The 18575-nt window shown below is 51.9% G+C and overlaps 1 protein-coding gene across 3 annotated transcripts in view; it reads left to right on the forward strand.

Moving 5' to 3' along the window:
• The window catches only part of SPAG5 (sperm associated antigen 5), a 320831-nt gene that overhangs the window by 99177 nt on the left and 203079 nt on the right, over nucleotides 1-18575 (forward strand). For 2 of the 3 annotated variants that reach the window (XM_075335260.1, XM_075335261.1), the window contains exons 7-9: nucleotides 2102-2236; nucleotides 2468-2587; nucleotides 3887-3979. In XM_075335260.1, coding sequence (XP_075191375.1) covers nucleotides 2102-2236; nucleotides 2468-2587; nucleotides 3887-3979 — 348 coding nt within the window. The remainder of the gene's footprint in view (nucleotides 1-2101; nucleotides 2237-2467; nucleotides 2588-3886; nucleotides 3980-18575) is intronic. The other variant, XM_075335262.1, reaches the window with a different exon arrangement.

Below are 18575 nucleotides of genomic sequence, written 5' to 3' on the forward strand. Positions count from 1 at the left end.
TAATACCAAAACCCGATGGCTCCTTAAGGTTCTGCAATGACTTCCGGAGATTGAACGAAATATCCAAGTTCGATCTCTACCCCATGCCCCGGGTGGATGAGCTGATTGATAGGCTGGGACAGGCGCGATATTTTACCACGCTCGACCTGACCAAGGGGTACTGGCAGGTGCCACTGACGGAGTCCGCCAAGGAGAAAACCGCTTTTGTTACGCCGGAGGGTCTCTTCCACTATGTTGTCTTGCCTTTTGGGTTACATGGCGCTCCGGCCACGTTCCAGAGGTTGATGGACTTAGTGCTGGAACCCCACCAGGCGTATGCATCAGCGTACCTTGATGACATCATTATTTACAGCCCCGATTGGCAGACCCACTTGGAACAGGTACAAGCGGTGGTGGACGCGCTTCGAACAGCCGGATTGACAGCCAATCCCAAGAAATGTGCGTTGGGACTCACGGAAGCCCGCTACTTGGGCTACGTGATAGGCCAAGGAGTGATAAAGCCCCAAATTAACAAGGTTGAGGCGATCCAGAAGTGGCCTAGACCCCTGACCACAAAGCAGGTTAGGGCCTTCCTGGGTATCGTGGGGTACTACAGGAGGTTTGTAAGAGATTTTGCTGGACTATCAGCCCCCTTGACGGACCTTCTCAAAGGCAAGAAGTCCGTCATGGTGCGCTGGACTCCGCAGGCCGAGGACTCCTTCCGGGCCCTGAAGGAGGTTCTGTGCGGACAACCCGTTCTGGTCAACCCTGATTTCCGGAAGGAGTTCATAGTACAGACTGACGCCTCTGAGGTCGGCCTGGGGGCAGTGCTGTCTCAGGTGGTTCAGGGGGAGGAACACCCCGTCACCTTCTTGAGTAGGAAGCTCACCCCTCCCGAGCGGAATTATAGCGTAGTGGAGAAGGAGTGCCTGGCGATTAAATGGGCCTTGGAGTCCCTACGCTATTACCTGCTGGGACGGCAGTTTCGCTTGGTGACTGATCACTCTCCGCTGGTCTGGATGAGGTCCGCCAAGGAACGGAATGCCCGGGTTACCCGGTGGTTCCTTTCTCTGCAGAACTTCCGGTTTACGGTTGAACACCGGGCCGGTAGGTTGCAGGGCAACGCCGATGCCTTGTCCCGCGGCCCGTGTTTGATGGCGGGAGTTCAACCCCGCACGCTTGAACTGAGGGGGGGGGTATGTGAGACTGTGACCGGGGTTATCTATGATGGCCGGTATGTCTCGCCCCGGTTGTGCTCACTCCACGATAGAAAGTGGATCCACTCTAGGGTTAATGCTGTTTCCCTACAGGCTGAAGGAAGGGTTAAATGGAAACAGGAACGAGGGGCAGGTGTGCCGGGTGTGAGGGAGTGATCACAACTCCCTGAGTCTCTGCTGGAGAGACATGTATATTGCTGTGGATTTTTGTTTGGACATTAAACACCGTGTGCTGTGAACCTATATGCCTGGATCCCGTGTCTTCTGCTGCGCAGCCGACCGCGCTACCTCACAGTATGTATATATATATATATATATATATATATATATATATATATATATATATATATATATATATATATATAATATAATATAATATAATATAATATAATATAATATAATATAATATACACAAATACACACACACACACAGACACACCAAAAGTTTGGACACACTTTCTCATTCAAAGAGTCTTCTTTATATTCATGACTCTGAAAAAGTATGAAACTGAATATATGTCTTATATTCTAGGTTCTTCAAAGTAGCCACCTTTTGCTTTGATTACTGCTTTGCACACTCTTAGCATTCTCTTGATGAGCTTCAAGAGGTAGTCACCGGAAATAGTTTTCCCTTCACAGGTGTGCCGTGTCAGGTTTAATAAGTGGGATTTCTTGCCACTCTCGTTCCTCCATTTGGCACAACACTATAAGATTCCTAGTGTTTGAGTCGTCACCCACCTTTTCCTACCCAGTGTCAGCCTTCTAGTGTCAGGTATTTGTCCCCCAATGTATTCGAGAAAAAGGCATTTTATAGGGAATTCAAGAAACACATTTTTATATATGTCCATAATAGAGGTTACTAATCAAATAGCAGTACTCATGTTATTGTCCTGTTTGTATCCTAGTTGAGCCATAGCCGCAAGCTTTTAGCAGATCACATCAGCTTTTTGCAGAAGATGAGCGAGAAGTTAAAGGGCAATCTACTTCAGAGGGATGAAATGAAAACCCTCATGGAAGAAGCTATACAGGCTAAAGACGCGGTATTTAAACCTATCCCTGCTCACAATATACAAGTACATTAGTGCCTTAATATGGTACAACATGTCTGGGTGTATATAGCACCCACTAATGGATTTCAGAGTCTGACATGTCAGTTTCATTTGATTTTGGGGTACTCTGTGACTGTATTGGACATCTACCTTTTCATACTTTTTGCCTCAAAGCTTAATATCATTTGACTGCAATTTCTTTCTATGTGTTGATGTTCTCAGGCGAACCAATGTCTCCAGGATCTTGAGATCCATTCTTCAGCCGTCATTACACAGCTTCGCGAGGACTTAGAATATGAAAAGCAGCTTTCTGAGTCTGTAAAAGAGGCTCATGAGCAGCAGGTGATTACATAGTTTATACTGTTTAATGTTCTCTGTTTTGTTTTTGTTTTTTTTGGGGGGGTTCTCTTTTTTTTCTTTTTTTTTCTTCCATATACTACCTATAGTTATCTCTAAGTAGCACTGAAAAGAAGCAAAAACTAAAATAAGTAGATCAATTGCTTGTTAAAAATTGCCTTTTTTTTAAATGGGAAGGGGGGGACAAAACAAACTGCAAATTAAGATTGCCAGGAATCATACATGCATTATTGGTGGCAGTGTTATGCATGAAACAGAAGAACGGACACACACTGGAGAAGAGTCCGTCCGAAAAAAACTGATCCGTTGCATACGTTTTTCTATGCGGCCCGTCCGGTTTTTGACGGATGCGGCTTAATAGTGAGCATGCGCAGTACAAAAAACTCATCCGGCGGCCGGATGCGGTTTTTGCCGCAGGACGTCGCATCCGGCGTCCATAGGCTTGCATTGTGAATCGCGCCGGATCCGGCGCGATGCGGTTTTTTCCACCGCACAAAAAAACGTGCCAGGCAACGTTCCATCCGGCCGCCACATGGGCTAAATATGCCACATCCGGCAAAAAACGGACACAACGCAAGGCCATGCGGCACAATACGGCGCTAATGCAAGTCTATGCGGGGAAAAACGCAACCGGCGGCAAGCGTTTTTTCTGCAGAGCGCCGTATTGTGCCGCACAGCAAAAACTGGATGTGTGAAAGCAGCCTTTCCTCTTCACTTTATTTTTTTGTTTTAATCTAGTTCTGTCAAAGTCGAAAGCTTAAAAACTGAGCTATAACTTCAGACTAAAGCCGTTTTTCCAGATTGGGCAATTATCACCTATTCACGTTATTTGATTAAACTGACCCCCACCAATCACCAGTACACAAGTCTTGAGTCCCCAGTTTTTCCTTCTGAACACATGACTCGGGTGAGGTGTTTTTATGAAGCCGTGGTGGAGCCTGCACTCTTCTGCTCCATTGCTTGTATTTTTAATGATGTAAAGGAAGGATAATGCAGCCCAACAGACAAGCAATCTTCTTCAATTATCATACTCCTGATTAAGAGTCCTGCGGCACCTGAAACGCGTAGATGCCATCATTGATTTTTAACTTCAATGTTTTATGAAAATGTCCCATGTATGATACTTACCTGAATAAAGATTGCTTGTCCGTTGGGCTGGATTATCCTTTCGTTATCACAGTTTCCGTGTGCCAAGGCAGAACAGCGATCTGTGCTCCGGCTGGATGGGAATGATTTCATGGTGAGCTGGAAGCTTTAATCTTTTTTTTACTTTTTCCTCTAAAGCGTTCTTACAATGAAGATTTGGCAGAGTTTGTACATAGGGCTCAGTATGTTTGTTCTGAAATGGAAGAGGACCGAACCCAGTTGCAGAGACAGGTAATGAGATGTATTTTGGATAATTTAGAAAATATCAGATTGGATCAGCATTATTTAAATTATATTTTGCATTACCGCATAATTAGAGCTAGTACTGCTTTATTTACAGTATATCATTCTGTTCTGCGGTAGTTAAAGGTAGGAGTCTTTGACCGTATGGAATTTCAGGCAAGAATGGAGTTTTGTAAATCATGTGGTATGCTGGACAACCAAATAAAGGGAATCTGTCAGTAGGTATTTGCTGCCACATCTGCGAGCAGTGCCTGATTCTAGTGATGTCACTTACTGTACTGGATGCTGCAGTTTTTATTAAAAACTGTTTTATCTGCAACAGGTCTACCACTTCTCTGAGTGCTGAGCTCTTGGTGCTTATGCATTACGCTGTGCATAGACAGAAAGTTGCCAATCGGTGCTGAGAGTGCGATTGGACTACCTCTCAGCAGGGCAAGCTTCCCTCTAGTGTTTATCTACAGATAAAACTGTGAATTTAGGAAATGAACATTAAGCAGCTCAGTAAGTGACACAGCACTGGAATCAGGTTCTCAGTGTCTACATTATGTTGCTCTCAGATTAGGTATCAACAACCTGGCGACCAATTCCTTTTAAAGCATTTATGACTGCCTAGTGTGCCAGACATCATAGATGCTCCTCACAGGCTGTGCATGTAGTCACTAAGGCTGGAATAATCAGCGGGGCATATTACGGGCCTCATAGGTGCGGTCTCTGTACTTAATCCAAAGGCAACACTTCCCAACCTATGTACAGCTTCCCCTGTTTTGTAGTGGAGAGATGTCTGCACTTAGGGGATCATTCTCCATCTTATCCTGGGAGATGCAGAAACCGTTTGTCATAATCAATTTTAATTTGTTTATTCAAAATATAATGGCAAAAGCTGGAAAAAAAGGTTTACTAAAAAAATAGCTGCAACTTCCAGAAGATTTTGTCAAGTTTTATGTAGTGGTATTGTTCAACAGCTGTTAACCAATATGACAGACTATCATTCCTTTATATATCGGAACTTGATATCTCATGTGTTCAGAAATGTTTATAATCTTCAGTGACCCCACTGATTCACCACCACCACAGCTACCGCCATGCCGGAGCTGCCGCCCCACCGCCATGCCGGAGCTGCCGCCATGCCGGAGCTGCCACCCCACCGCCGTGCCGGAGCTGCCGCCCAACCTACACCCCACCTACTGTCTCCTCCCCAATATCCTATAGAATGTATAGGGTCCTCTTCCCTCTGTACTACAGTCATGGCCAAAAGTTTTGAGAATGACACCAAAATTATATTTTCACATGATCTGTTGCCCTCTGGTTTTTAATTGTGTATGTCTGATATTTACATCACATACAGAAATATAATTGCAATCATATTAGGAGTACCAAAAGGTTACCGTATTTTTCGGACCATAAGACGCACTTTTTTCCCCCAAATGTTGGGGGAAAGTTGGGGGTGCGTCTTATGGTCTGACTGTGGCTGCGGGGAATGAGGTGCTGCGGTGGAGCGGGTCATCGGGGGCACGAGCAGGCTGTAGCAGCCTGCTGTGACCACGTGTGCCCGCTCATTACATATGCACGCCCATCCTTCCGCCCATTTCTCAGCGCAGAAGCCGGCGCTGACAGGTGGGCGGGAGGACGAGCGGGGACGCGCGCATAGTAAAGAGCCGGTCCGCATGATCACCCCTGGCAATTACAGCCTGGAGTGATCATGTGCGGCTGTATTCACTGCCCCCCGCGCATCATTATCAGTGCGGGGTGCAGTGAATCAGTGTACTCACCCGTCCCCGTGTGTGGAGCCGTCCCCCCGCAGCACGCGATGTCTTCCTGTCTGTGCCGGTCAGCTGATCGGCACAGACTGCAAGACATCGCGTGCTGCAGGGGAACGGCTACACACACACACACACACACACACACACACACACACACACACACACACACACACACACACACACACACACACACACAGGTCAGTGGTGCAGAGAGGAAGATGATCGGCTGCAGGGAGTGAGGAAAAGGTGCTCTCGGTGCTATAGGATACAGGCCATATACCAGGATGGTATATGAGCACGATGGGGGCATATAGCAGGAGGGATGGGGGGTATATGAACCGGATGGGGGGTATATGAACAGGATGGATGGTGGGTATATGAACAGGATGGGACTAGAAGAGCAGGATGGGGGTATATGAATAGGATGGGGGAATATGAGCAGGATGCTCGTATATAAGCAGGATGGGGGTATATGAGCAGGATGGGGGTTTATAGCAGGATCATATACAAGGCAGGAGGATCATTACCAGGATGGGGTACCTTAGTAGAGAATTTGGGGACATTACCCCCATAACAGTGTCAGCAGCAAATCCTCGCCCCATAACAGTGTGTCATGACCACATTTTTCTTTGTCGCTCCATTGGGAGACCCAGACAATTGGGTGTATAGCTTCTGCCTCCGGAGGCCACACAAAGTATTACACTTTAAAAAGTGTAACCCCTCCCCTCTGCCTATACACCCTCCCGTGGATCACGGGCTCCTCAGTTTTTATGCTTTATGTGGAAGGAGGCACACATCCACTCATGCATTCTCAACTTAGTTATGTCGGTTGGAAGAAAAGAGGGCCCCCACGGGGCCCCCGGCATGTTCCCTTCTCACCCCACTACGTCGGCGGTGTTGTTAAGGTTGAAGTACCCATTGCGGGTACAGAGGCTGGAGCCACATGCCGTCTCCTTCACCATCCCTTAAGCGGCTCTGGGAGAAGTGTGATCCTAAGCGGTCATCCATTTACTGGGACCGTGCTCCATCCGCAGCCCCTGTGGGAACCTGCCGGACCGGAGCCTCTTCAACCTCAGGGACCGGGCCCTGCAACTCAAAGGTACTCTGTGTCCCCATTGGGGACTGTACAGGGAGCGCACCTTCTTCCCGGAAGTCGCGGCGGCTGCTGAATTCAGGAGGCCGGTGGACTTCCGCGCCGACCGTGCCTGCTTGTCGGGCGCGGTCTCAAATTTAGTCCCCGACTTCATCGCGGCCTAGTCGCAAAAATCCCGCCCCCGGGCCTGCCTGTCAGGGGTAAGGGCGGGATTACTGACCTGACGTCGGATGTGAGGGCTGGAGCATCCTGCATGTTTCCTCCCCCCTCACTGATCACTGTGGGGACCCCAGATTCCCGCACTTTGCTGGCGCCGCCCACGGCTCCACTCCTCCCCTGAGAGCTCCGGCAGCCATTTTCTGGCATTCTGCCGGTGGAGGATTCTCAGTGAACAGCTCTGCAGCTCCGGGGGATCCAAGGCAGGGAATCTGGAGGACACACTCCGCTCGTTAGCGGTCGGTAAGCCACACCGGTCACCCGGTGCTGGTCCCCCTAGGGTGCCGGATTAGATACGTATATATCTATATCTATCTGTTCGGTGGGCTGTATACCCCTTTCCCATATACCCTCAGTGATCACTCTCCTAGGAGACAACAGCATGTCGTCCACAAGGAGGAAATCTGCTAAGGCACAGGGTTTTTTTGCGGCCTGTACCTCTTGTGGGGCTATGTTACCTGCGGGTTCCACCTACCCTCACTGTGAGCAATGCTCGACCCCTGTTTCGCTTGCTCAGCCGGAGCCTCGGACACTAGTGGGCCCCTCGGCTCATGTAGACCCCCCCTGCTCCCCCTGACCAGGCTGCAGGGACAGAGTTCGCCTCTTTTGCTGAGAAACTCTGAGTCACTTTCTCAATCCATTGCACAGTCTATGGACAAATGGTCTTCTAAGCTGCTAGAGGCTTTGCAGTCCAGACCGGACCTTTCACAGGCCCCGGCCCCTGTGGGCTCGTCGCCTCCAGGCCCCTCTCGGTCCGCGCCACAGCGCGCTCATAGGTTGGCCCCTCGGTCTCAGGCGGAAGACTCCTGCCCGGACCGTAGTCCTAGACCGGCTAAGCGGTCTCGCTGGGTCTCTTCCCCGACTTCCTCACGCTGCTCTGGCGTAATTCTGCTCCGCAAGTTGCATCTTTGACCTCTCAGGCATCAGCCTTTTCATCCTACGCCATGAACGCCGTCCTGGACTCTGCTAGCCGTACAGCTGTAGCATCCGCTAACTCTGTGGCAGTCCGCAGGGCCATGTGGCTGCGCGAATGGAAGGCAGATTCGGCTTCCAAGAGGTTCTTAACCGGTTTGCCGTTTTCTGGCGACCGTTTGTTTGGCGAACGATTGGATGAGATTATTAAGGAATCCAAGGGAAAGGATTCCTCCTTACCCCAGGCCAAACCTAAGAGACCTCAACAGAGAAAGGTTCAATCGAGATTTCGGTCCTTTCGTCCCTCCGCCAAGTCCCAATCCTCTTCGTCCAACAGGCCGGAGGAGGGCCAGAGGAACTCCTATGCGTGGCGATCCAAGTCTCGCCCACAAAAGGCCGCAGGAGGCACTGCCTCCAAGACGGCTTCCTCATGACTCTCGGCCTCCCCTGACCGCATCCTCGGTCGGTGGCAGGCTCTCCCGCTTTGGCGACGCCTGGTGGCCACATGTTCAAGACCGATGGGTGAGAGACATTCTGTCTCATGGTTACAGGATCGAGTTCAGCTCTCGTCCTGCGGCTCGCTTCTTCAGAACCTCTCCGCCCCCCGCTCAGGCCGACGCACTTTTTCAGGCAGTAGCCGCTCTAAAGATGGAAGGAGTTGTGATCCCCATTCCCCTTCAGGAACGTGGTCGCGGATTTTACTCCAACTTGTTCGTGGTGCCAAAAAAGGACGGGTCATTCCGTCCCGTTCTGGACCTCAAGCTACTCAACAGACATGTGAGAACCAGACGGTTCCGGATGGAATCTCTCCGCTCGGTCATCGCCTCAATGTCACAAGGAGACTTCCTAGCATCGATCGACATCAAGGATGCTTATCTCTATGTACCGATCACACCCGAGCATCAACGTTTCCTGCGTTTCGCCATCGGGGACGAACACCTCCAGTTCGTGGCATTGCCTTTCGGCTTGGCAACAGCACCACGGGTTTTCACCAAAGTCATGGCATCCGTTGTGGCGGTCCTGCATTCTCAGGGCCACTCGGTGATTCCCTACTTGGACGATCTCCTAGTCAGGGCCCCGTCTCGGGTGGCGTGTCAACAAAGTCTATCTGTCGCTCTGGCGACTCTCCAGCGGTTCGGGTGGATCATCAACTTCCCGAAATCCAAGTTGACACCGACCCAATCACTGACGTACCTTGGGATGGAGTTTCATACCCAGCAAGCGTTAGTCAAGCTTCCGAGCGACAAACAGCTTTCTCTGCAGGCAGGGGTGCAATCCCTTCTTCGGAGTCAGTCACACCTCTTAAGGCGCCTCATGCACTTCCTGGGGAAGATGGTGGCAGCTATAGAGGCAGTCTCGTTCGCGCAATTCCATCTTCGGCCACTCCAATGGGACATTCTCCGCAAATGGGACAGGAGTTCGGCTTCCCTCGACAGGAACGTCTCTCTTTCCCTTGCAACCAAGACATCACTTCAGTGGTGGCTCCTTCCCAACTCTCTGTCGCAGGGAAAATCCTTCCTACCCCCAACCTGGGCTGTGGTCACCACGGACGCGAGCCTGTCAGGGTGGGGAGCGGTTTTTCTCCACCTCAGGGCTCAGGGAACCTGGACTCCGATAGAGTCATCCCTTCAGATCAATATCCTGGAGATAAGGGCAGTGTATCTAGTCCTATTGGCTTTTCATCGGTGGCTGGAGGGCAGGCAGATCCGTATCCAGTCGGACAACGCCACTGCCGTCGCATACATCGACCACCAAGGCGGCACTCGCAGTCGTCAAGCCTTCCAGGAAGTCCGACGGATTTTGCAGTGGGTGGAAGCCACAGCTTCCACCATCTCCGCAGTTCACATCCCGCGCGTAGAAAACTGGGAAGCAGATTTTCTCAGTCGTCAGGGCATGGACGCGGGGGAATGGTCTCTGCACCCAGAAGTGTTTCGAGAGATCTGTCGCCGCTGGGGAACGCCGGACGTCGATCTCATGGCGTCACGGCACAACAACAAAGTCCCGGCATTCATGGCACGGTCTCAGGATCACAGAGCTCTGGCGGCGGACGCGTTAGTTCAGGATTGGTCGCAGTTTCGACTGCCTTATGTATTTCCTCCTCTGGCGATGCTGCCCAGAGTGTTACGCAAGATCAGGTCCGACTGCCGTCGCGCCATTCTCGTCGCTCCAGACTGGCCGAGGCGGTCGTGGTACCCGGATCTGTGGCATCTCACGGTGGGTCAACCGTGGGCGCTTCCAGACCGCCCAGACTTGCTGTCACAAGGCCCGTTTTTCCATCTGAATTCTGTGGCCCTCAACCTGACTGTGTGGCCATTGAGTCCTGGCTCCTAGCGTCTTCAGGGTTATCTCAGGATGTCATTGCCACCATGAGACAGGCCAGGAAGCCTACGTCCGCCAAGATCTATTATAGGTCTTGGCAAATCTTCCTATCCTGGTGCGCTAATAACGGTTTTACTCCATGGCCGTTTGCCTTACCCACTTTTCTTTCATTCCTTCAATTCGGAATGGACAAGGGTTTGTCTCTTGGCTCTCTCAAGAGCCAAGTATCGGCGCTCTCCGTGTTTTTTTAAAAGCGCCTAGCCAGGCTTCCGCAGGTCCGCACGTTCCTGCAGGGAGTTTGCCACATAGTCCCACCTTACAAGCGTCCGCTGGAACCCTGGGATCTTAACAGGGTGCTAACGGCTCTTCAGAAACCACCTTTCGAGCCACTGCGGGATGTCTCTCTATCACGTCTTTCGCAGAAGGTGGCCTTCCTAGTGGCAGTCACATCACTTCGGAGAGTGTCTGAGCTAGCAGCGCTGTCATGCAAAGCCCCCTTCCTGGTGTTTCACTAGGATAAGGTAGTTCTGCGTCCGGTCCCGGAATTTCTCCCTAAGGTGGTATCCCCTTTTCATCTCAATCAGGATATCTCCTTGCCTTCTTTTTGCCCTAATCCAATTCACCAGTGTGAAAAGGATTTGCACTCTTTGGATCTTGTGAGAGCACTCCGGCTCTACGTGTCTCGCACGGCGCCCCTGCGTCGTTCAGATGCGCTCTTTGTCCTTGTCGCTGGCCAGCGTAAGGGCTCGCAGGCTTCAAAGTCAACCTTGGCTCGGTGGATCAAGGAACCGATTCTCGAAGCCTACCGTTCTTCTGGGCTTCCGCTTCCTTCAGGGCTGAAAGCCCATTCTACCAGAGCCGTGGGTGCGTCTTGGGCATTGCGGCACCGGGCTACGGCTCAGCAGGTGTGTCAGGCAGCTACGTGGTCTAGTCTGCACACTTTCACGAAACACTATCGAGTGCATACCTATGCTTCGGCAGACGCCAGTCTAGGTAGGCGAGTCCTTCAGGCGGCGGTTGCCCACCTGTAAGAGGGGGCCGTTTTTTCGGCTCTTTTTATTGAGGTATTCTTTTACCCACCCAGGGACTGCTCTTGGACGTCCCAATTGTCTGGGTCTCCCAATGGAGCGACAAAGAAGGGAATTTTGTTTACTTACCGTAAATTCCTTTTCTTCTAGCTCCTATTGGGAGACCCAGCACCCGCCCCTGTGCCCTTCGGGCTGGTTGTTTTTTTGTGTACACATGTTGTTCATGTTGAATTGTTCTTTTGGTTCATGGTTTGCAGTTCTCCGAACATCCTTCGGATTGCATTTTCCCTAGACCAATTTATAAGTTTTCTCCTTCCTGCTTTTGCACCAAAACTGAGGAGCCAGTGATCCACGGGAGGGTGTATAGGCAGATGGGAGGGGTTACACTTTTTAAAGTGTAATACTTTGTGTGGCCTCCGGAGGCAGAAGCTATACACCCAATTGTCTGGGTCTCCCAATAGGAGCTAGAAGAAAAGGAATTTACGGTAAGTAAACAAAATTCCCTTCTTTTGCTTAAAGTTTTATTTCTTTGTCGCTCCATTGGGAGACCCAGACAATTGGGTGTATAGCTTCTGCCTCCGGAGGCCACACAAAGTATTACACTTTAAAAAGTGTAACCCCTCCCCTCTGCCTATACACCCTCCCGTGCATCACGGGCTCCTCAGTTTTATGCTTTGTGTGGAAGGAGGCACACATCCACTCATGCATTCTCATTTTAGTTATATCGGTTGGAAGAAAAGTGGGCCCCCACGGGGCCCCCGGCATGTTCCCTTCTCACCCCACTACGTCGGCGGTGCTGTTAAGGTTGAGGTACCCATTGCGGGTACAAAGGCCGGAGCCTCATGCCGTCTCCTTCACCATCCCTTAGCGGCTCTGGGAGAAGTGGGATCCTGAGCGGTCATCCATTCACTGGGACCGTGCTCCCTCCGCAGCCCCTGTGGGAATCTGCCGGACAGGAGTCTATTTATCCTCAGGGACCGGGCCCTGCATCACTAAGGTACTCTGTGTCCCCATGGGGGCTGTGCATGGAGCGCCTTCATCCCGGACGCTGCAGCAGCTGCTGATTTGTGAAGGCTGGCGGACTTCCGCGCCGACCGCGCCTGCTTGTCGGCCGCGGTCTTAAATTTAGTCCCTGGCTTCATTGCGGCCTAGTAGCAAAACTCCCGCCCCCGGGCCTGTCTGTCAGGGGTAAGGGCGGGACTGCCGACCTGACGTCGGATGTGAGGGCCGGAGCATCCTGTATGTTTCCTCCCCCCTCACTCATCACTGTGGGGACCCCAGATTCCCGCACTTTTCTAGCGCCGCCCACGGCCCCACTCCTCCCCAGAGAGCTCCGGCAGCCAATTTTTTTTTTGGCATTCTGCCGGTGGAGGATTTCCAGGAAAGAGCTCTGCAACTCTGGGAGACCTAAGGCAGGGAATCTGGAGGACACATGCTCCGCTTTTTAGCGGTCGGTAAGCCACACCGGTCACCCGGTGCTGGTCCCCTTAGGGTGCCGGAATAGATACTATATATATATATATATATATATATATATATATATATATATATATATATATATATATATATATTTCTGTTCGGTCGGGCTATATACCCTTTCCCATATACCCTCAGTGATCACTCTCCTAGGAGACAACAGCATGTCGTCCACAAGGAGCAAGGGTGCCAAGGCACAGGGTTATTTTGCGACCTGTACCTCTTGTGCGGCTATGTTACCTGCGGGTTCCACCTACCCTCACTGTGAGCAATGCTCGACCCCTGTTTTGCTTGCTCAGCCGGAGCCTCGGTCACTAGTGGGCCCCTCGGCTCAGGTAGACCCCCCTGATCCCCCTGTCCAGGCGGCAGGGACAGAGTTTGCCGTTTTTGCTGAGAAGCTCTCTGAGTCACTTTCACAATCCATGGCTCAGTCTATGGACAAATGGTCTGCCAAGCTGCTTGAAGCTTTGCAGTCCAGACCGGTCCTTACACAGGCCCCGGGCCCTGTTGGATCGTCGCCTCCAGGCCCCTCTCTGTCCGCGCCGCAGCGCGTTCCCAGGGGGGGCCCTAGGTCTCACGTGGAGGACTCCTGCCCGGACCACAGTCCCAGACCGGCTAAGCGGGCCCGCTGGGAATCTTCCCCGACTTCTTCACGCTGCTCGGGTTCCCAGCTTGAGGACTCTCTGGAGGGCGAGGCGGACGTCGCAGCTCAGGGCTCTGACCCTGACGTTGCTCTCAATCTTGATACACCTGAAGGGGACGCCATAGTAAATGACCTTATCTCGTCCATCAACCAGGTGTTAGATCTATCTCCCCCGCCGCCACCTGTAGAGGAGTCTACTTCTCAGCAGGAGAAACACCAGTTTCGGTTCCCTAAACGTACACGGAGTGCATTTTTCGATCACTCTAACTTCAGAGATGCTGTCCAGAAGCCCAGAGCGGTTCCGGACAAGCGCTTTACTAAGCGCCTTACTGACACACGTTACCCCTTCCCCTCTGACGTAGTTAAGGGTTGGGCTCAATGTCCCAAGGTGGATCCTCCAGTCTCTAGATTGGCGGCTAGATCTGTGGTATCGGTTGCAGATGGCTTATCGCTTAAGGATGCCACGGACAGGCAGATAGAGCTCCTGGTGAAATCCATCTATGAAGCCACGGGCGCGTCTTTTGCCCCGGCTTTTGCAGCCGTGTGGGCACTCCAAGCTCTCTCAGCTTGTCTGGCCGAGATTAACGCGGTCACACGTAATTCTGCTCCGCAGGTTGCGTCTTTGACTTCTCAGGCGTCAGCTTTTTCTTCCTACGCCATGAACGCAGTTCTAGACTCTGCTAGCCGTACAGCGGTGGCATCCGCCAATTCTGTGGCAGTCCGCAGGGCCATGTGGCTGCGCGAATGGAAGGCAGACTCGGCTTCCAAGAGGTTCTTAACCGGTTTGCCGTTTTCTGGCGACCGATTGTTTGGTGAACGACTGGATGAGATTATTAAGGAATCCAAGGGAAAGGACTCCTCCTTACCCCAGTCCAAACCGAAGAGACCTCAGCAACGGAAAATACAATCGAGGGTTCGGTCCTTTCGTCCCTCCGCCAAGCCCCAATCCTCTTCGTCCAGCAGGCCGGAGAAAGGCCAGAGGAACTCCTATGCGTGGCGGGCTAAGCCACGCCCCCAAAAACCTGCCGGAGGCAATGCCTCCAAGGCGGCCTCTTCATGACTCTCGGCATCCCCGAACCGCATCCTCGGTCGGTGGCAGGCTCTCCCGCTTTTGCGACGCCTGGTGGCCACATGTTCAAGACCGATGGGTGAGAGACATTCTGTCTCACGGTTACAGGATAGAGTTCAGCTCTCGTCCCCCGACTCGTTTCTTCAGAACCTCTCCGCCCCCGGCGCGGGCCGATGCACTTTTTCAGGCGGTGGACGCTCTGAAGACAGAAGGAGTTGTGATCCCTGTTCCTCCCCAGGAACATGGTCGCGGCTTTTACTCCAACTTGTTCGTGGTGCCAAAGAAGGACGGTTCGTTCCGTCCCGTTCTGGACCTCAAACTACTCAACAGACATGTGAGCACCAGACGGTTTCGGATGGAATCTCTCCGCTCGGTCATCGCATCGATGTCACAAGGAGACTTCCTAGCATCGATCGACATCAAGGATGCTTATCTCCATGTGCCGATCGCACCCGAACATCAACGCTTTTTGCGTTTCGCCATCGGGGACGAACACCTTCAGTTCGTGGCATTGCCTTTCGGCCTGGCGACAGCCCCACGGGTGTTCACCAAGTTCATGGCATCTGTTGTGGCGGTCCTACACTCTCAGGGCCACTCGGTGATTCCCTACTTAGACGATCTTCTGGTCAGGGCACCCTCTCAGATGGCGTGTCAAAACAGCCTTTCCGTCGCTCTGGCGACTCTCCAGCAGTTCGGGTGGATCATCAACTTCCCAAAATCCAAGTTGACACCGACCCAATCACTGACTTACCTCGGGATGGAGTTTCATACTCAGTCAGCGGTAGTCATGCTACCGCTGGACAAACAGCTTTCTCTGCAGGCAGGGGTGCAATCTCTTCTTCGGGGTCAGTCACACCCCTTGAGGCGTCTCATGCACTTCCTGGGGAAGATGGTGGCAGCGATGGAGGCAGTGCCCTTCGCGCAATTCCATCTGCGGCCACTCCAGTGGGACATTCTCCGCAAATGGGACAGGAGTTCGACTTCCCTCGACAGGAACGTCTCTTTCCCTTGCAACCAAGACGTTACTTCAGTGGTGGCTCCTTACCAACTCTCTGTCGCGGGGAAAATCCTTCCTACCCCCAACCTGGGCTGTGGTCACCACGGACGCGAGCCTGTCAGGGTGGGGGGCGGTTTTTCTCCACCACAGGGCTCAGGGAACCTGGACTCCGATAGAGTCATCCCTTCAGATCAATATCCTGGAGATAAGGGCAGTGTATCTAGCCCTATTGGCTTTTCATCGGTGGCTGGAGGGCAGGCAGATCCGTATCCAGTCGGACAACGCCACTGCCGTCGCATACATCAACCACCAAGGCGGCCCCTGCAGTCGTCAAGCCTTCCAGTAGGTCCGACAGATTCTGCAGTGGGTGGAAGCCACAGCCCCCACCATCTCCGCAGTTCATATCCCGGGCGTAGAAAACTGGGAAGCAGATTTTCTCAGTCGTCAGGGCATGGACGCGGGGGAATGGTCTCTTCACCCAGACGTGTTTCGAGAGATCTGTCGCCGCTGGGGAACGCCGGACGTTGATCTCATGGCGTCACGGCACAACAACAAAGTCCCGGCATTCATGGCCCGGTCTCAAGATCACAGAGCTCTGGCGGCGGACGCATTAGTTCAGGATTGGTCGCAGTTTCGACTGCCTTATGTATTTCCTCCTCTGGCGATGCTGCCCAGAGTGCTGCGCAAAATCAGGTCCGACTGTCGTCGCGCCATTCTCGTCGCCCCAGATTGGCCGAGGCGGTCGTGGTACCCGGATCTGTGGCATCTCACGGTGGGTCAACCGTGGGCGCTCCCAGACCGCCCAGACTTGCTGTCACAAGGGCCGTTTTTCCATCTGAATTCTGTGGCCCTCAACCTGACTGTGTGGCCATTGAGTCCTGGCTCCTAGCGTCCTCAGGGTTATCTCAAGATGTCATTGCCACCATGAGACAGGCCAGGAAACCAACGTCCGCCAAGATCTATCACAGGTCTTGGAGGATCTTCTTATCCTGGTGCTCTGATAATGGTTTTACTCCCTGGCCCTTTGCCTTACCCACTTTTCTTTCATTCCTTCAATCTGGAATGGACAAGGGTTTGTCTCTCGGCTCTCTCAAGGGACAAGTATCGGCGCTATCCGTATTTTTTCAAAAGCGTCTAGTCAGGCTTCCGCAGGTCCGCACGTTCCTGCAGGGAGTTTGCCACATAGTCCCACCTTATAAGCGTCCGCTGGAACCCTGGGACCTTAACAGGGTGCTAACGGCTCTTCAGAAACCACCTTTCGAGCCGCTGCGGGATGTCTCTTTATCACGTCTTTCGCAGAAGGTGGCATTTCTAGTGGCAGTTACATCGCTCCGTAGAGTGTCGGAGCTGGCAGCGCTGTCATGCAAAGCCCCCTTCCTGGTTTTTCACCAGGATAAGGTGGTTCTGCGTCCTGTTCCGGAATTTCTCCCTAAGGTGGTATCTCCTTTTCATCTCAATCAGGATATCTCCTTACCTTCATTTTGCCCTAATCCAATTCACCAATGTGAAAAGGATTTGCACTCATTAGATCTGGTGAGAGCACTCCGGCTCTACGTGTCTCGCACGGCGCCCCTGCGCCGTTCAGATGCGCTCTTTGTCCTTGTCGCTGGCCAGCGTAAGGGTTCGCAGGCTTCCAAGTCAACCTTGGCTCGGTGGATCAAGGAACCGATTCTTGAAGCCTACCGTTCTTCTGGGCTTCCGCTCCCTTTGGGGCTGAAAGCCCATTCTACCAGAGCCGTGGGTGCGTCCTGGGCATTGCGGCACCGGGCTACGGCTCAGCAGGTGTGTCAGGCAGCTACCTGGTCTAGTCTGCACACTTTCACGAAACACTATCAGGTGCATACCTATGCTTCGGCAGACGCCAGTCTAGGTAGGCGAGTCCTTCAGGCGGCGGTTGCCCACCTGTAAGAGGGGGTCGTTTTCGGCTCTTTTTATCGAGGTATTCTTTTACCCACCCAGGGACTGCTTTTGGACGTCCCAATTGTCTGGGTCTCCCAATGGAGCGACAAAGAAGAAGGGAATTTTGTTTACTTACCGTAAATTCCTTTTCTTCTAGCTCCTAATGGGAGACCCAGCACCCGCCCCTGTTCCCTTCGGGCTGTTTGTTCTTTTGTGTACACATGTTGTTCATGTTGAATGGTTCTTTTGGTTCATGGTTTGCAGTTCTCCGAACATCCTTCGGATTGAATTTACCTTAGACCAATTTATAAGTTTCCTCCTTCCTGCTTTTGCACCAAAACTGAGGAGCCCGTGATGCACGGGAGGGTGTATAGGCAGATGGGAGGGGTTACACTTTTTAAAGTGTAATACTTTGTGTGGCCTCCGGAGGCAGAAGCTATACACCCAATTGTCTGGGTCTCCCAATAGGAGCTAGAAGAAAAGGAATTTACGGTAAGTAAACAAAATTCCCTTCTTTCCTATTTTCCTCCTCTAAAACCAGGGTGCGTCTTATAGTCCGGTGCGTCTTATAGTCCGAAAAATACGGTATATTGACAGAATGAGTTAATGCAGCAAGTCAATATTTGCAGTGTTGACCCTTCTTCTTCAGGACCTCTGCAATTCTCCCTGGCATGCTCTCAATCAACTTCTGGATCAAATCCTGACTGATAGCTGTCCATTCTTGCGTAAGCAATGCTTGCATTTTGCCAGAATTTGTTGGTTTTTGTTTGTCCACCCGTCTCTTGATGATTGCCCCCAAGTTCTCAATGGGATTAAGATCTGGGGAGTTTCCAGGCCATGGACCCAAAATCTCTGTTTTGTTCCATGAGCCATTTAGTGATCACCTTTGCTTTATGGCAAGGTGCTCCATCATGCTGGAAAAGGCATTGTTGGGCGCCAAACTGCTCTTGGACAGTTCGGAGAAGTTGCTCTTGGAGGACATTCTGGTACCATTCTTTATTCATGGCTGTGTTTTTAGGCAAGACTGTGAGTGAGCCAATTCCCTTGGCTGAGAAGCAACCCCACACATGAATCGTTTCAGGATGCTTAACAGTTGGCATGAGACAAGACTGATGGTATCGCTCACCTCTTCTTCTCCTAATAAGCTGTTTTCCAGATGTCCCAAACAATCG

This window comes from Anomaloglossus baeobatrachus, chromosome 2, assembly GCF_048569485.1.
Source record: "Anomaloglossus baeobatrachus isolate aAnoBae1 chromosome 2, aAnoBae1.hap1, whole genome shotgun sequence".
NCBI classification, from domain to species: domain Eukaryota; kingdom Metazoa; phylum Chordata; class Amphibia; order Anura; family Aromobatidae; genus Anomaloglossus; species Anomaloglossus baeobatrachus.